We start from the raw sequence: 18,603 nt of genomic DNA on the forward strand, positions 1-18,603 counted from the left end.
AAAACAGTTGCTCCCGCAAAGCAAATTAAATACAATTTGGGATTTTTGCGGAGGGTCAAAATTGGTAACACAAACAGGACAATGAAAACAAACATGAAGGGCTTTTAAGCCTAAACGAGGTTGTGGTGGCGAACGCGTAAATCAAGCTAGGACAGGAGACAAACAAGAACACGTCTCCCTTGTTCCAGCTACACACACGCGCGCACATCGGCATCATTCGTCAATTTCTTGAAAATGGGGTCGTAACCCCGAAATATTGAATGTAAAGTAAGTCTACATTAATTCACATATTTGTTTTCTTGTGGTTTACCTTGCATTTACTTCGCATTGTTTTGGCCTTACCCACGATCTTTTATTCTATATATATATATATGTATATATGTATATATGTATATATATATATATATATATATATATATATATATATATATATATATATATATATATATATATATATATATATATATATATATATATATATAAAAGATAAACAAGAGTGAAAAAACTACAGAACGCTTGTGTTACATGGTTAAAGTATATATTTAAATCGTTATGTCAGAAAAATGTTTATAAAATTTTGGAGTATAGAAACATTGTATTTGGAGAAATAACATTTTTCTGACATAACAATTTAAATATATACTTTAACCATGTAACACAAGCCTTCTGTAGTTTTTTCACTCTTGTTTATCTTTTATACATCCAACCACGTGCTTTCACATACCAACTTTCTCACCTATATATATATATATATATATATATATATATATATATGTTGTTGTACTTGGGGATGGTAATATTGCCAGTTTAGCCAATAAAAACACACGCACTGTATATTTGGTGTTAATTTGCTTCAGCTTTATATTACATTAATCTTAATCTTATTTCGGCCAGAGTTCTTTCGTCACACTTCTCTGACCTCATCAGTGGTCCTTTGTTTCCTTCCTTCTTATGTGTGTCTCACCTTGCTAGATATCAGCCATTTTGTATTTTGTATTCCTATTGTATGTGTCTACGCATGCGTGTCTTTCAATGTGTCTGTGTCTTTTGTAAGTGCATGTGTGTATGGGGAGTGTCTGTATCACCTACATACTCTGTTAATACGTGTTCGTTTGTATTTGTTTTTATTTATTTATTTGTTCATGTGTGTGTGTGTGTTTTTTTGTGTTTAATTAAATTTTGTTAACGTATGTAGTATTTAATTCCATTTGTTTATCTATGTATTGTATTATACTTTGTTCATATTATTATTGATTTATGGGTAACATGTTGTCACATGCTGTGGTTTGTGGTTTGTTAGTGGTGTGTGTTAGTGTTCCATTCTAGTTTCCTATTCAGGCTAGGTTTCTCTTCTATTATGTGTGTAGCTTCAGTAATTTGTCTAAGTGCTGCATCACTGCTATGTGTAGATAAGATTTTAATTTCTATGTTGTTGATTGAGCCTCTATGTTCTTGCTCAGCGTGTTGGTACAGAACTGATGAGTTCTTCCCTTCTTTAAGTTCCCTCCAATGTACGTTTGCCCGCTCCCCTATGCTCCTTGCTGTTTCGCCTACATATGTCATTGTCTTATTTCTGCATCGTCCCTCTGTACATCTTATACTATAGACCACATTTCTGGTTTTGCAGTTCGTTTGTGGGCTAAATCTACATACGATACAGTTCCTATCAGTGCAGGGGGTTCTACTGAAAGGGTATGTTCTACTGATAAGGGATTTAATAGGGTTGCCTGGCCTTTCAACAACCTTAATTCTTAGCTTAAGTTTGTCTAGGGCCCTTCTAAAGCGGTACGCCAGTTCGCCTCTAGGGGTGGTGTCGACGAACATGACGCTCTGGTACTTGTGGCTATCGTACCATGAGCTTGCCTTCCCTATTTTCTTCTTAGTCCTTTCTATGGTGTTCCATGATTTGCTCCTATAGAGTGGGCAAATCCCATTCCTATCGTTGCGTTTGATTGTTTCAAACTTCTTCATAGCTCCTTTGTATACCCTGATCCTTTCTTTATGGCTGTAACCTGAGAACTGCATGCGGTGGACGAAATGTTGTATATGTCTCTTTAATTCTGTAGGGTCGCACATGCAGGAGACATTTCGCATTACTCTGACGAGGTCTGCCATCAATATGTTGAATTTGGCATTGTCCGCAATAGCCGAGTTCCGGTGGATCAGGTATTTGGAGGCCATAGGTTTTGTATAGTGTGAATGGAGGATTCTGGTTTTATTGCTCTCAGTTTCTAGCCAGAGTTCAGTATTTAATACAGGTAATCTATGGTTAGGGTGTTTAGTAGGGTAGTCTATCGTAACTTTAATACTCTGGTGGATGGAGTTAGCTATTTGCTGGATGCTCTCCATAGTCTTAGTTTCTATTTCTATTTCAGGGGTACTCTCTTGTGGGGGTGTCTTTACCACTAAGTTGATATCATCGACATATCGAGAGTACACATTCACGAGTATGGAGTTTTGTGTCAGGCGTTCCTTAAGCCTTCTGTCCCACCATACCATGAAGAGATTGGCCACATCACCGGCGATACTAACACCGATGGCTGCCCCCTCGTCCTGGGCGTATAATTTGTTGTTAAATTTAAAGGTGTGGCCTTTTAGGGTGACCTTTATACTAGCTCCTAGTGCATGTGCGATCATTTTCTTTACCTGGTGGATGTTAGTGGGGGTCCGTATGGCTCTGGTCCATCCACTCCATCTCTCTATAGGGGTCTTCCTAGCCATAGAGGTAATTGTGGGTGGTCTACCTCTTAGACGTCTACTAGGGCAGAAATCTCTAAGGTCGTATCTATCTAGATATATATCGTCATATGTCAATCTAAGTAGGAGGCCCAGTTCTTCTGTGTTGACTTTTTGGAACTCTACTTCGCTCTCGTTGATCATCTCCACGCACTTTTCCACTGCAAAATCCACGTCGATAGATGGGTATAGTGATACCACATCCATGCTACCCACTATACACCCTGTCAGGTTGCAAGTGTTGTTGCAGTCGTTGATCCTGCTGAGGAGATCTTCCGTGCTGTCACAGACATCAGGTGACATCTGGATTATGGGGCGTATGATCATTGAGATATATATATATTTATATATATATATATATATATATATATATATATATATATGTGTGTGTGTGTGTGTGTGTGTGTGTGTGTGTGTGTGTGTGTGTGTGTGTGTGTGTGTGTGTGTGTGTGTGTGTGTGTGTGTGTTGGAAATGGATGCCTGGCGGTCTTCATATAATAATATAAATATAATAATAATAATAATAATTCGTTCGTTTTATTGGCCACAAGGGCTAATATCAATTAAAAACATATAAGGACAAAGACAGGACGAAGGTTACAAAAGGTTTTGTCCGAAAAGGTAGGAAAGTTCGTCTAAACAGAGGAAGAAAACGGAGAAAGATATTTATGAATAAATAGATAAATAAATAGATAAATAAATAAGTAGAAACCCCCGAAGGGGGAGGCGCTTCGAAAAAGGAAAGGTTACACGTGGAAAAACCCATAAAACCACGGGAGCCTGGTCAGAAAAAAATAAGAAAGGTGTATAGAGCCCTTTCTCCTTTTACATTACCTTTTTTTTTTTCCTTTTTTTTTTTTTACAAGTGTATTCTCAGAATTGGTCCGTTTATACTGGCCATTCTTCCAACAGTCACCCATCTTTCAACGAATTTGCTATGAGACAGCACTTCCCTCTCTATTCTCATCTTCCTTTTCAAGTGGAACTTGAAAAAGTTGATGAGGCCTTGGCCAAAGAGGAAAGTGTCTGTCTTTAGCCCTTTCAAACGGGTCCACCATATCACCTCTTTCGCTACAGCCACTAGGCATAGGAAAATTGCCTTGCCCTCCTGGTTAAAGGAGGTCGGCGGGTCAATTCTCACGATGGATTCAGCTGATAGCCGGATCCGTCTTACACGTGACAGTAGCTGTTCGATATAGACCCACAGGTCAGCAATGCTCGGGCACTGGACGAGTGCGTGCAGAACGGTTTCGTCGTCCTGAGCGCACCTCGGGCAGGCCCGGTTGACGGCACTTCCATGTCGGTAGAGTTTATCTCGAACAGGTAGCGCACCTCGGTAGCACTGCCAGGCGAGGGACCTTTGGAAATTATCCATGGGCCCCGGCCCAAAGGTTCTCCTGAACAGACTGCTTAGCTGATTATCCTCGACGCCTAGAGTTTCCCCGAGAACGTCGTCGCACTTTTCTCCCACTAACCCTCTATAGAACGCTAGAGTGGAGCTACTACCGATCGCACTGCCCGCCTGACTGAGGGCGGTGAGAGCTTGGCGGCACTCGAGGTGCCAAGCGCCCGTTCTCGGTCTACGTTTGATCCAGGATTGCAGCTCTGTTAAAGAAACGAGCTGCGGAAAATCGCGTCTGACGAAAGGCGACCACACCTGTTCACCGTCCAGGAAACGCTTGAGATGTCGTAGCCTGAGCGCATGCTTGCGCATCAGCAACCACGGCATGCCAAGGCCTCCGTTCAACGGTTGTTGACAGCAGATGGAGCGCCTGACCAGTGGTACCTGACCCTTCCACAAAAAGTTGAAGAGCAAGCGTACTATCTTGGTTAACCAGCGGTCGGGACAAGGGACGACGGTCAAACGGTAATAGATGACGGATGCGATGTACGCATTCGCCACCTCCGCTCGACCTTTCAAGGAGAGCTTCCTCTCAGCCCATTTCTGGGTGAGGTTGGCCACCCTGTTCGTCACTTCTTCCCATATTTTCTCCACTTGGAGGTCCGGACCGAACCAGACCCCGAGCAGTTTAACGGGTCCGTCTGTCCAGCACCCTACGACGCTGTTGGACGGCATGGACTTGCCCCTTCAGGTGCCTAGTTGCAAGCCCACTGACTTTTCCGCGTTAATTTTCGCACCTGTCACCGCTTCATACTCGTTTAGTGTCTCGCCAATCAGGTCAATATGCCTGTGGCTCGACACCATCACGGTGACGTCGTCGGCATACGCAGACACGCTCCTTCCACATCCCAGATCACGCGGGACGCCCCTCAAAGCGTCCAACTTCCGCAGTAATGGCTCGAGAGTCAATACATACAGAAGGGAGGAGAGAGGACACCCTTGGCGAACCGAACGCGAGATGTTGAACGGTTCCGATAGATGGCCGTTCACCCGTATGACCGAGCAGATGCCGCTGTATAAAGCAGCTATCCACCCGCGGAAGACCGGACCGAAGCCAGCTGCCTTGAGAACAGCTGCCAGGTATCGATGGTCGACCCTATCGAAGGCTTTAGACTGATCTAAATTGATCAAAGCCCCACCCGCGCCAGCTTCGTTACCCACCCTCTCTATGATGTAGCGCATGAGATGGAGGTTGTCGTGGATAGACCTGGTCGGCACAGCGCATGTCTGCGCCTTGCCGATCAGTTTGCCCACGACAGGCGCCAATCTCTTGGCTAGCACCTTGGCCAAGATCTTCAACTCTGTGTTGAGCAGAGTGATGGGCCTAAAGTTCCCTATAATGTCCCCCTTGTTTGGTTCCTTTCTTAGCAAAGTCACCACTCCTCGACAAACAAAAGCAGGAATTCTCTCGTTTTGTTGCCAGTTGCAGTAGACGTTTGCCAAGACGCCCGCAAACAAGTCTGGCATTGACGTATAAAGTTCGTAAGGCAGACCATCCAAACCCGACGATCTACCTCTCGTGCAGCCTTTCATCACTTCCTGTACTTCCCAGGCAGATATGGGTCCTTCGCAGCACTCGGCCTCGTTGGTCGAGAGTTGCGGCAGGCCGTCTAGGTACACACCGAAGTCTGTTCCGTCGTCCATCCTACAGTTCGTCCCGAACAATTGAGCAAAGTGCTGCTGAAAGGCTGCACACATCTGCTTCGGTTCCGAAATCTCGCAGTCGTTCTGGTCCACCAAAGACCGAATGGTCGCTCTGTTCCCACGCTTCGCCTCAACCACGCGGGCCTATCGAGCGGCCTTAGTCCCCTCCCCGCTTACCGAAAGTGCTTTAGCTCTGACAACGCAGCCTTCATGCTTGGCATCAAAGTGTTGGTCGAGGGCCAACTTCGCTGCTAATACGTCGGTTGCGATGCCTGTCCTAAGAGCCTCGTCTAGTTTGTTAACTAAATCCCGCTGTTTTCTTACGTTCTACAGCTAGAGCCTTACTAAACCTAATTGATTCTGCTCTAATTGCCCGCTTCAGGGCGAACCACCAGTTGTTGTTGATGATTGCCCCGGTTAAAGCCCTCTTAACTAATAAACTAATCCGGTCTCTGTAGGCTTTGCACGCAGTTATTGACGTGTTTAGCTTCCAGTAACCGGGGCCTTGTCTATGGAGCCTATCTAAGTCGACCGTACAGATCACGAATTTGTGGTCCGTGTAGCCGACTATGTTGAATTGTGGACACCCTATGCTATCCTTATCCGCTGGCCTATAGAAAAATATATCTAAGTACGATCTAGACGACCCGATGCGATTAGTCCAAGTCCACATTGGCACATTCGGGTTGTCTAGTCGATACCTGTCGGACAGCTGAAAGCGTTTGAGCAGGTTGGCGAGGCTCTTGCATCCCCCTTTCCTATTAGATGCTCCCGCACCCACCCTATCGATACGTTCGTCTAGGACAGCGTTCCAGTCCCCAACTAGCACTAAAGTGCGAGAAGTACCTAGGAAAACCTCCAGACGTTTGAAATAATCCGACTGCCCTGCTCCTGTCGGAGCGTAGGCAGCCAGTAGTCTGAAAGCAGCGCCATCACTACTATCGACGTCCAGGACCACCAACTTACCTTCCGGATCCAGGAAGACTGCCCTTATTTTCAAGTCTAGGCCTTTCCGAAATAGCACCGCAGTACCTCCACCGCCCGCTCCCGGCCGACACGGAGATAGGAAAATCTCGTACCCGCCAAAAAGGGCTGCGAGTTCCTGCGGGTTGGAGAGCCTGGTTTCGCTAATGGCTGCTACATCTACACTGTAAGACCTCAGGTCGTTCAACAGGTGACCTTGTTTCCAAGGCGACCCGAGGCCTCTCAAATTTATGCTTCCGATTCTGAGAATTACCATGTTTTTTTTAAAAAGGAAAGTATTAGAGGAGAAAAGGCTCTACTTACTGTTTTCTGGTGGGGTGGCTCCCCTATGTTTTCGTGTGGGTGTTTCCACTAAATTCCGATAAAGGTTTTGGGAGAAGCTTCTCCCTAGCGACCCAACATCATTCGGAAACTTTTCTTTTATTTTATTATAGTTTTCTTGGGTTATTTTTAGTGTGAGTATGTGTGCTGGTGGTGCGTTGTGTAGGGGTATAATGAAATTTGTGGTGTTTGCATTTGTACTGTTTTTTAAAAAGTCTAATAAGCGTTCATTTGTTGTGTTGATGGCTGTTACGTTTGTGGTGTGTGTGAGTGCTGGTGTTTGCGGTGGAGAAGGTGTTGCTATTTGTTGTGAGTGTGTGTTGTTGTTGCCGATGATGTTGGGAAGCTCACCTTTTTCGCGCCTCCCCTCTTTGTCAATTGTTTCGTTTGTCTTTCTTTTTCGTTTTTTTATTGGTGGTACAGTGTGCCACTTCCCTTTTTCACTATCAGTGCTCGCACAATCCGAGCTGATCTGATCTGGAAGGGGAATGTTTGTCGGATCTGGTGAAGATTCTTTTACAATTTCTGTTGTTGCTGGTTCTGTTATCTTTTTTGGTGTGGAGGTTCTTGGTGTTGGTGTTGGTTTGGTGATGGATGGAGATGGTGGTGTCGCTTTTTGTGGTGCTGGTGGTGATGGTGTTGGTGGTGATGGTGTTGGTGGTGTGGAGGCTTTTGGTTGTTGTTGTTGTTGCTGCAATTTTCTGTTTTTGTCTGCCTCCATTCTTTGCTTGTAGATGGGGCAGTCTCTTTTTAGGTGTTTTTCACTGCTGCAGAGGTAGCACTTTGGTCTGCGCCCCTCTACTGCAATGTGTATTCTACTGCCATACGGCAGGTTTATGGCGTCGAGTATGGTATTTATGCTATCTTGTTCAATCTGAACAAGGAGATGCATTTCCATGCCCAACTCTGTTCACCTTTAGGATAGTGGCAGTCTCTTCAATGTCGAAGAGCATAGCTGCCACTAGCCAGGAGATGTTCAGTTCTGGTGGCACATGATTTATCTTTATTTCTGTCACACGTCGACCAAGGTATGTCGGCACGAGTAATAATTCTTCCGCCTTTAACGGTGTTGTAGAGTGCCGGATGGCATCCTCTTCCGTTGGGAAGCGCACTTCCACTGTTCCAAAGCGCTTCCCTTTGGTTACGAAGCTTTTTTGGCCCCATATCGGCTTTAGAGCTATCTCCAATCTCTGTGGAGTAGCATTCTCCATCTTTTGGTATTTTGTATTGAATACCTTGTATACTATTGTTTTTCTTTTCGTTGCTTGTATTAATGCTTGTGGAGTGTTAAGGAAGACATTATTGCCATCCCTTCTTAACAATTCCTTGGCATTCTTTATTTCTGCCATTGTCACTTGGATTTCTTCTGAGCTCTGCTTAGCTGCGGAAGCGAAACCGTTACAATGGCTACTGGTTGTGGTCTTGGTGCTGTTGCTCGTGTTGTTTACTTTGTTTTCTTTGTTCTTTTTTTCCTCCTCCCTCTCCGGTGTAGAAGCAATGGTGGTAATAATAATAATAATATATAAAATGCGATTAAGAATCAGTTGAATTGGGTACTTAAATTGAGGCGCCTTGTTATATCCGAGTAACATGCATATTCAACAATATTAAGTGAATATCAGACATGGTGCATATGATATTCTTGCAGTGTATACAGATAAGACCCGACTGTGTGAAGAAATTCGCACTTACCTATTCGGACATATAGGAGAAGACGGTGCAAAACAAACCCCCTATGGGAAAAGTTCGATATTTCCGTCAAAAATGCACACATCTTGATGTGAATTGCTATGTGCATAGAGAACAGTCATTCACATGTTTCTGTGTAGTATGATTAATTGGGAAAAATCTTGCATAGATATGTGCAAAAGAAGTTTTTATCAGACATGGTCTGTTTTGCCACAACACTGGAGCAAAAGGGTCTAGTTTGCACTGTTTTGCCCCATAAGAATGTTTATTACATTTTGCCATATTCAAATACATACTCATGTGTACTATACTGGAATACAGCTTTTATTTATAAAACAACTGAAAATGGCATAAACGAAAGTAAACTATGATCATGAGAAATACTGTTTCCTACTCTCAGTTTGCAGACCCATCCCTGAAGGTTCATGGTGTTTTTTTCTAAAGACACAGAAATAATGCTCAATGTGACTGGTCAGCAAGGTAGCTGGTTAGGGGACACAAAGTTCACAAACGAACGTATAGGAAAGTGGGTTATACATCATTAGATGTACACCTGACTTTCCTATATTAAATTAAGAATTGAACGGAACGCTGAACTCCAGACTATCAACACAAACAATATTTATTCATGGTGGAAAATATACATCTTTAATCTTGTTTGTTGAGACGTCTTCGGTGTGTCAGAACATGGTTGTTGGGACGTTGGTATATTGATGTGAGCTGTCTAGCGTGAGTTCGAAAGATGGAGAGACAGCTAGACACGTCCTTGCTCAATCGCTGGCCAGCAAGAAAGAGATCGATCAAAGCGGGAAAGCTTGGATGTTTAATTCCACGCATGCGTGAGACTACACATGCGCACAGCGTTACTACAAACGTAACTTCATCAATTTGAACCCTAGCACACTTTTCATGTGCCCACTCCCTGCACAGCTGGCATTCAATCTAATTTTCTGTCGGGGGTTCTTGATAAAGTTCATCACAGAAAATGCAATGTAACTTCTTGTCTGTTGTTTTTGATGCGCAGACTGGTGTCTTCAGTACACTGGGGTGAAGTTTGAGCTCTTCTTTTTCTTGCCTGAGTTCGTGGAACAGGCGACAAGGAAACAACAGAGTTTCTTTGTTGTGAATTGTGTAGGCCTATCTATGTACCTTCTTGACTTTTGCATCCATCTGCACCTTTGACAGATGGATCCTAAGACTGGGAGGGTGGCTGTTCCTCTGACGGTGCTGGACTTTCCTTAGGATCAGCAATTTCAGTGACTTCTGCCGAAATGAAATCGACATCACTAAACACATCAGGATTATATGGCCAGATTCCAACGAAATCCACTGCAGGCATTCTGAACTGTTGCAGCTCGTATGAAGGCCTGCCCCAAAAAGGCAGTAACTTTGAAGCCATCGACCCGCTGACCTGGGTGATTGATGATCCACTTGTCAACTTCCTGGTGATAAAAGGTTTTGAGCGGCGCAAAAAAAGGTCCTGTTTTAAGGCTGAAGCTTGTGGCTGGTATAAGGTGGAATTGATTCCATGACTACGCCATGCTTGCAAACAAGCTCAATTGCATCCAATTTAATGTGGCTGATGTGATTGTCAAAAAGGAGGAGCACTTTTCTCTCAACAGATGGATTTGCATGTTGAATGAAATGGCGTAGCCACTTAGAAAATGTTCCTCAGTCAATCCATTCATTTTCGCTTCCATAAGCAACTGAACCTTCTGGTACTGCATGAAACAGTGAGTCGGCTATGCGCTTCCTCTTGAAGATAAATGCAGGCGGTATGAAAAGCCCAGTGACGCTCATTGCAGACACAGCTGTCACAGTTCGTCATTTCTCAGCACTAACAATTCGTCCAACCTGCTTCGTTCCCTTCGGTGAGATGACTTTTGAACTCTTTGCACTGAAGACAGACCTGTTTCATCCATGTTGAAAATCCGATCAGTTGTGAAATGGTGCTGCTGGTAAACTTCTTTTAGAACATCAAAAAATCTGCCAACCTGGACTCTGTTGAATGCTGCAGCACGACCAACACTCGTTGACTGAGCAGTGCACAGGCTCAGTGTTGGGTGACGCTTTAAAAAACAAACCAGCCAGTCTGCTCCAGCTTCTCTTTTTTCTTTATTGAATTTATGGGGGACTTTGTTGGCCTCAGTAACCTCAAAAACCAAGGAACGCAAACCTCTTCAAGTGAGATCATAAAATGTCCGTTGTAGGTAGACGCAGTGATCTAGCAGTTGCTCCTCAAAATTCTTTAGTGTTGGCTAAAAATGCCCTAAAGAAAGCTGCCCAGGAGAAGACTCTTTGCCTTCCAGGTGTCTCTTCAGAGTGGTCTTGGGGACCTCATACTGCTTTGCTTCCTGGCGAAGAGAACTTCCTCGTCGGACAGATTGCATGGCTGCCTGTAGGTTGTCTGGAGTCCAAGAGCCTCTTCCAGTTTTACGAATGTAATTTCTCACTACAGTGGTCCTTTCCTTTAAATTATGTATGACTTCTATTTTTTCCAAATCAAGTAATTTTTTCTTCTACTTCTTTTTCCTTTCCTCCAGGTTGTTTTTCTTCCTTTCCTTAGTTTTCGGAGCAGCCTCTTTGCTTGGTGACTCCGTTACTTTTTTAGGCCTTTTTCGCGACACCGTTTCGAAGTTCATTTCTTCTACTGCCGGTGTCGCTTCGGCCTTTTTTTTTTTTTTTCGGGTTTTAGTTCAGCGGTCGCCCGCTGTTTAACAGCCTCTGTGGCCGGAAACGCCGCCTCCTCTGTATTTTCCTCCTGTTCGTTCTCCTGTACTTTTTCGTTTTGTGAAGGGGACCATTTTGACCTCAGATGCCTCTTTTTTCTACATTTGAAGCACCTGGGCTTCCTCCCCTCCACGTGTCCTGCTAACACGATGTACTCACCGAATAGAATCTTTTCTGGCAATTTTTCTAAATCAATCATGGTAGCTTGAACTAGGATTTCTAGCGTTTGTCCTCTCCAGCTTTGTGGTGCGTCTCGTTATTTGAATATTTATCTATCTTCCCTCTCGTAAAGCAGTGTGACCAACATCCACGCTACTTCCACCTCCGGGGAGACATTTTAAATTCCAATCCGGGACGCTCCACGTCCCAGATACAGTGATAGCATCACAATGCTACCACCTTGCAAGGTTCGAGTCGATAATTTTTTGCCTTTTCAACCGACTCGAACCTTGCCTCCACCGTTGCAAATCTTGTACCTCGGGTCTGGTACTTTATCTGGCCCAACACTGGCCTGAGACACCTTTCTATTGCGCCCTCTTCCAGGCGCTCTAAATGTCTCCCCTCAGCGTTGCAAGTCCTACACACAACTGTGTATTCCTTGGTTCTGTTCAAAACCTGGCTGGGTGGCGCAACTCCGCCCCTCGCCGCCTTTCCCAGAAATCATGCAGCACAAAGCCTGAACTTCCTCCCACAACAGAGGCACAACTCCTTCCTTCCTCAACAGAAGACACCATTCCTCACAAAACTTCACAAAAAATGACAAAAACAAAGTACGCTCCAAAATGAAACAGTCCGTACAAAGCAAACAAAAACAAACAAATCCCTTCCCCGTTGGGGAGGACAACAACTTCAACAAGAAATTACAACAAAAACAGTTCAATAACACCTCCCCCACTGGAAACCACAATAAATAAATAAAAAATTAACAACCCCTGCAAGCAGGCATTAACACCAGCCTCATAGGCACAACAATGATAAACACCCACTCCCAGCCAATAACCAGCTCAAACACAAGGTGCTCACCAATTGCTTTGGCTTATGGGATTGTTTTTATAACTATCTTCTTTTTATAACTATCCAAAACCAGCCAAACTGATTTCGTTGGCGGTCTGTTGTCTCTATTCTAGCTTTTGGTGGCCTAGAAGAGGCTAGAAGGGTCAAGTGGCAAAGACATAATTCTGCTTAGCGATGGTATCTGGTAAATGTAACTGCTGTCACTCACAGAGAAACTATTGTTTTACCGTGAGAAAAGTGCTGTTGAACTGTTAAGTGAAATTTGGCGATCGAGGATCGAATCCACGCTATGCCTGCATGAAGCCACTACACCTATAATGGAAAGGATTATACGTAAAAGGAAAACTGTGAGAGCAACACGAAAGCTCCACTTATATCAAATCTGAAGACTAAACGGTGCGTTCTCTCTTTCTGTCTCTCTCTTCTCTTCCCTCCCTCTTTCTCTCTCTACCTATCTTGCTCTCTCCCTATGTCTCTCTCTCTCTCGCTCGCTCTCTCTCACTCAGTACGAAACTAAACTTTAAAATGTACTCTTCGAAATGAACTTATAATCATCCCCACCGCCACTAACCTGTTTGGGATAGGCAGAGGTAGTAACATATTTTATACAACACCTTGCCGCTTTTGCTTTCGGCAAACCTCGCTGAATAATCCTGTCAAACTGGTTTGTTAAATTTGGCTTCATTTAACAGATTAATTATTATTATTAATACTTTCATCGGATTTTAACAAGTAATTCTGTTGAACGATGTGGTGTGCGATCAATTAAGGTACTTAGTGGGCATAACTACAGGGTTTTACCCCCCAGACTTTGGGAGGTCATAACTTTCAGAAAAATTCCTACATGCTCGAAATGTACATACATCAAGGTATATTTGTAGAAAATTTCACGAAAAAATATTAATTTTCCTGGAAGTTAAGAAGAATTTAAGTGGACTCTGTTGGAATTTCCGAAAATTGTCCCCCCACCCCCATTCCAAAACACTTTTTGTATATTCGGATTCTACATAGTAAATACTATATGCATAGAAAATTTCATTAAAAAATATTCATTTTTCTGAAAGTTATGACCTCCCAAAGTCGGGGGGGGGGTAAAACCCTGTAGTTATGCCTCTTTTTCTTTTTTCCCCTTTTTCCTTTGTTTTCTCCCTTTTTCTTTCTTTCTTCGCTCATGTTTATGTTTTCTTCGGCTTGGGATTTGTATTATAATGAGGGTTTTGTATTATATGTGTATCATATACATACGTGTTCAATAATTTGATCAATAAAGATTTCGTACGTAAGTAACTCCTGTTATTCTATTTCTTGCATTATTCTTATATTCGAAGCTCTCCTAATAGTGTTATTATGGAAGCGAGTTGGCACGAAATGCTTAGCGGTATTTCGTCCGTCTCTACGTTCCAGGTTCAAATTCGGCCGAAATCGACTTTACCTTTCATCCTTTCGGATTCGATAAAGTAAGTACCAGTGAAACACTGGGTCGACGTAATCGACTCGTCCCCTTCCCACAAATTTCAGGCCTTGTGCCTTCAGTAGAAAGTGTGGTTAATGAAAGAGTTATTATGGAAGTACTGGCGCTAGCTTAATTGTCTTTTCGAAATTTAAACAAAAAAAATAAATAATAAATAATAATAATAATTCGTTCGTTTTATTGGTCACAAGGGCTAATATCAATTAAATACATGTAAGGACAAAGACAGGACGAAGGTTACAAAAGGTTTTGTCCGAAAAGGTAGGAAAGTTCGTCTAAACAGAGGAAGAAAACGGAGAAAGATATAACAAATAAATAGATAAATAAATAATCCCTCCAACAACGTAATGATAATCATTTTTCATCTTCTGAAACAAATAAAAATTATTACATATTACATTTAGAAAACTACATTAAAATCCAAATCCCAGAAGGAAAAAAATATCAATTCAACACCATCTCATTTGGTTGCACACCACAAAATTCAATACTCGCTGCGTTACCACGGGCGCACCTACAATAACGCTACGGATTACCCTCGTCGGCTTTACTGCCGCCAATAATTACAATACCAATATTTATTTCCAAAATAATTATTCAAATCCATTTTATTTCATTCTCTCTGCGATTTACAACTTTCGCTTTGCGTACATCATAATGATAACCGCTGTCACAGCTCTGCATGAATTCTCTCTCCTTCCCTCTCCCCACATATGTATATATTAATATTTATTTCTTTTGTAGCTATTTAACTGTTTACGCAGTTGCCGACTAGGGGATCAATGAAACACAAAGCGTAACAAAATGTGGAGGAAATTCTGCGTACGTCTGCTTTTGTTCTTTTGTTTGTCACCCTATACTATTACATCTCTCTCTCTCATATTTCTATCCACTTATCTAGCAATATTTACGTATATATATTACACACGCACATGCTTTTATCCCATCTGTTTACTTTAAAGACATGCAAGCTTTGACCATCCTGTCTTTTGTTTACTATTCTTCAATTTGTCCTTTAATAGACTTCAAGGACATTTGGCTCATATCATTTGCTAGCCAAGCAAGATCTCTTTTATCTGCACATTTACAGCTGATAGAGAGAAAGTATTTTTGACAATTGTGACTGCTACACATTCAAATCAGAAATAACGAGAGGCAAACATGTTTTCATTAGGTTATAGTATCCCTTGTGTGTCTGTGTGTTTGTCGTGTAAAAACAAACAACTTAGTTTCGGGGATTTCCTTTGTATTAACCTTTATTCCATCGCGTAACGAAAGAAGGCTTCATTATGTACTGAATGTACATTATGTACATTAATAGGAAAATTGTTGGTCCAGATGGACTATATGTAATCTGAACCTTTCCCCACTTATTTTTTTTTTACGGAGATTCCGATTCTGAACAAAAATTTTCAAAAATCTCAATTTCAAAATTTCGATTCCTCCCCCGCCTGTTTTTATATAGATCCACAGGGTAAACCTAACCCTAACTCAAACCCTAACCCTAACCCTGACCGTAACCCTGACCCTAACCCTAACCCTAAACCTAACCCTAACACTAGTTTTGTGAGATTTGGCTGTTATTTCTAGCTTGTAAATAGCCTGCTTGGTGGGGGGGGGATTGAAATTTTTCAAACAATTTTTTTTCAGAATCGGAATCTCCATAGCCTAAAACGTGGGATTCCGTAAAAAAATTAATAAATAAGGGGGGGAAAGGTTCAGATTACATATAGTCCGTCTCCACTAAATTGTTCATGCAATACAATTAATGGAAACATCAACATCATCATTTAACGTTCGTTTTCCAAGCTAGCATGGGTTGGACGGTTTGACTGGAGCTGGTAGGCCCAGGGGCCGCACCAGGTTCCATCGTCAGTTCTGGCCTGGTTTTTACAGCTGGATGGCCTTCCTAACGCCAACCACTTCACAGGGTGTACTTGGCACGTTTTATGTGGTACCAACACCAGTGCTTTTAACATAGCACCAGCACAAGTGGTTTTTTTTTTTTTTTTTAGACGAGTCTTCTTCAATACAACAGTGTACCAGATATCTCAGTCCTCAGCCATTTCCTTCGTAAGACTTAGTATCTTGAGATCTACCTTCAATACTTCATCCCATGTCTTCCTGGGTGTCCTTCCACAAATTCTATCCACTTTAAGTGATCAGCACTTCTGTATGCAACTGTTTACATCCATATGCATCATGTGACTAAACCAGTGCAGTCTTCTCTCTCGCACACTGCACCTAATCCCTCTTATGCCCAACTTTTCTTTCAACACCTTAGCGCTCTGTTGCACATGTACACTGACATAGAACATCCAGCAGAGCATTCTAGTAGCATTCCTCTCCAGCATTCATATGCTTTCTGCATTCAAGGCCCATGCATCACTACCATATAGCATTGTTGTTCATATACATGCATCATACAGTCTTCTTTTCACCCAGAGAGAGACTTTTGATTGCCAACAGAGGTAAAAGCTCTATGAATTTTTTCTATCTTATTCTTATTCTTGCAATTACACTTTCCTCCCCCACAGCTAATTAGGTTTCCTAGGTAGTGGAAATTATCCACTACCTCTAAGGAGCCTTCAGGGCATTTGAGAAAATTGAGTTCCCAGATATTTGTAATTGTTAAGGCATGCACATCTTCCACATACAAACTCTACTTTCTTTGATACCTTCCTATCATTCCACTACACCTCTTGTGTGTCCATAGCTTGCACTGGGTACACCATAAGGAATTCCTGCCTACACCTTTTTGTATATTAATGAAGGCCATTTACCTGATGGGGGAAAGGTTCTTATCCATTTTCTTGAACCTTAAGGCCCTTTGATTCCAAGTTTTTTTTTCCACACCTGGAATTTCTTTACTAGTTTTGTTAAAGAATTTTCTATAAGAGCAAGATGATCAGCATATCACAGTTCCCAGGGGTTGCCAGTCTTGAATTCTGCTGTTATGGCCTGGAGGACAATGATGAATGGGAGAAGAGTGAAAACCAAACCCAGGTGAACTCCTACCTGTACACACAACTTCCTCTTTCTCATCAGAATGTCTCTTTTTAATCAGAATGTCTCTAAACCTCTGACTGCTTGATGGATCTTACAACTTCTATAACTTCCTTTTCCAGCCCGGTTTGCATCTCTGTGTTTGTTTAACCCTAACTCTGAAGCCACTAACCCCTATGTTGAGCTGTACATCCCTCACAGGGAAAGGACTTTGCATTTATAAGCGTCTCTCTATCTCTGTTTCCAGTAAAACATTCAGATTAAACAGCATAATATATCATGTACAGAAAGCCTTTGTTAGAAACTCTATCTTTGGTCTAATTTTTACATATCAAATATTCAGGTGCCATGGTGTGCCTTCTTCAATCATTCCAGGTTGAATACACAGTTGTGAAAACAGCTATTAGGAGAGTGTATGCCAACTTGATCCAAAACACTGAATTTTTGGCACTCAATTTGGCTGTATATGTAGGCCTTGCTCACAGAAAGTTCTAGTCAGACCAGCACACTCTCGTGTAAACAACAACCATTCATTGAAAAAATACTCAGTTGTGCACATGATTGAATTGTGATTTCTATGTTAGATCAAATGCAATGCTATAACTGTTTATAGTTTAAGATATGTAAAATTCATTTACATTTTACCACTTTAAAACTTCTCAGTTTGAAATTATGACCATTTTTTACAGAAAACAGTCATTGACGTACAGAAATAAAACAAAAAAAAACACCAAAGGCCTCAGTCACTTGGCATTGCCTCTGTGAGGCCCAACGTTTGAAGATTATGCTTCATCACCTTGTCCCATGTCATCTTGGGTCTACCTCTTCCACAGGTTCCCTCCACAGTTAGAGATGGGCACTTCACACAACTGTCCTTGTCAATATGCATCACATGACCATACCAGCACAGACATCTCTCCTGTGCATCACATCTGATGCCTCTTATGCCCAACTTTTCTCACAAGACACACTCTGTCGTACGTGCACACTAACATTGCACATCCAGTGAAGCACACTAACTGCATTTCTTTCAAGCCTTCATATTTCATTGCTGTGTTGCATGGCTGTTCACACCCAGGCATTGTACAATCTGCCTTTCACTCTCAGGGAGAGGCTCTTTGTTACAAACAGAGGTAGGAGCTCTTTGAACTTTACCCAGCCTACTCTGGCAGCTGTGCTCTTGGAGCATCTACCTCTGCTACTGACTCGGTCTCCTAGGTAATGGAAGCTACCTACTTCTATTTTCCCCCCACTCGCATTTGATGGAGTCTATTTTCTGTACATTTTTTGTGTTAATCGTACCTGTGCACTTCCCACACAAAAACTATTTTGCCAGTTAACCTTCCTCTGATATTGCTGCACCTCTTATTTGTCCATCACTTGCACTTGGTACATCTTATGGAGTTACTATTATACCTATACCTTTTCTACAGATAGAGCAGGGCCATCTACCTGAAAGGATTTGTGATTTGTCTGCTCTCCTAATTACTAAGACTTTGGTTTTTGCTAAGGTCTTTTGATTATAAACCTTGCTTCCATGCCTGAAATTTCTCTAATTTTGGTAGTGATTCAGCTATAAGAACAAGGTATTCAGCATACGTATGTA

At 42.3% G+C, this 18,603-nt stretch overlaps 1 protein-coding gene across 5 annotated transcripts in view; it reads left to right on the forward strand.

Annotated features, from left to right (window-relative positions):
• The first annotated feature begins 244 nt into the window (after nucleotides 1-244).
• The window catches only part of LOC106868818 (GPI-N-acetylgalactosamine transferase PGAP4), a 33,175-nt gene continuing 14,816 nt past the window's right edge, over nucleotides 245-18,603 (forward strand). Inside the window, exons 1-2 of one of the 5 annotated variants that reach the window (XM_089341881.1) lie at nucleotides 245-267; nucleotides 14,736-14,813. In XM_089341881.1, coding sequence (XP_089198007.1) covers nucleotides 14,796-14,813 — 18 coding nt within the window. In that variant the 5' untranslated portion in view covers nucleotides 245-267; nucleotides 14,736-14,795. Of the gene's footprint in view, nucleotides 268-12,581; nucleotides 12,917-13,020; nucleotides 13,291-13,832; nucleotides 13,978-14,735; nucleotides 14,814-18,603 lie in introns of those variants that run through there. The other 4 variants (XM_014914250.3, XM_089341853.1, XM_089341850.1 and 1 more) reach the window with 4 other exon arrangements.

The sequence above is a fragment of the Octopus bimaculoides genome, chromosome 2 (assembly GCF_046866305.1).
Source record: "Octopus bimaculoides isolate indiv1 chromosome 2, ASM4686630v1, whole genome shotgun sequence".
Lineage (NCBI taxonomy): Eukaryota > Metazoa > Mollusca > Cephalopoda > Octopoda > Octopodidae > Octopus > Octopus bimaculoides.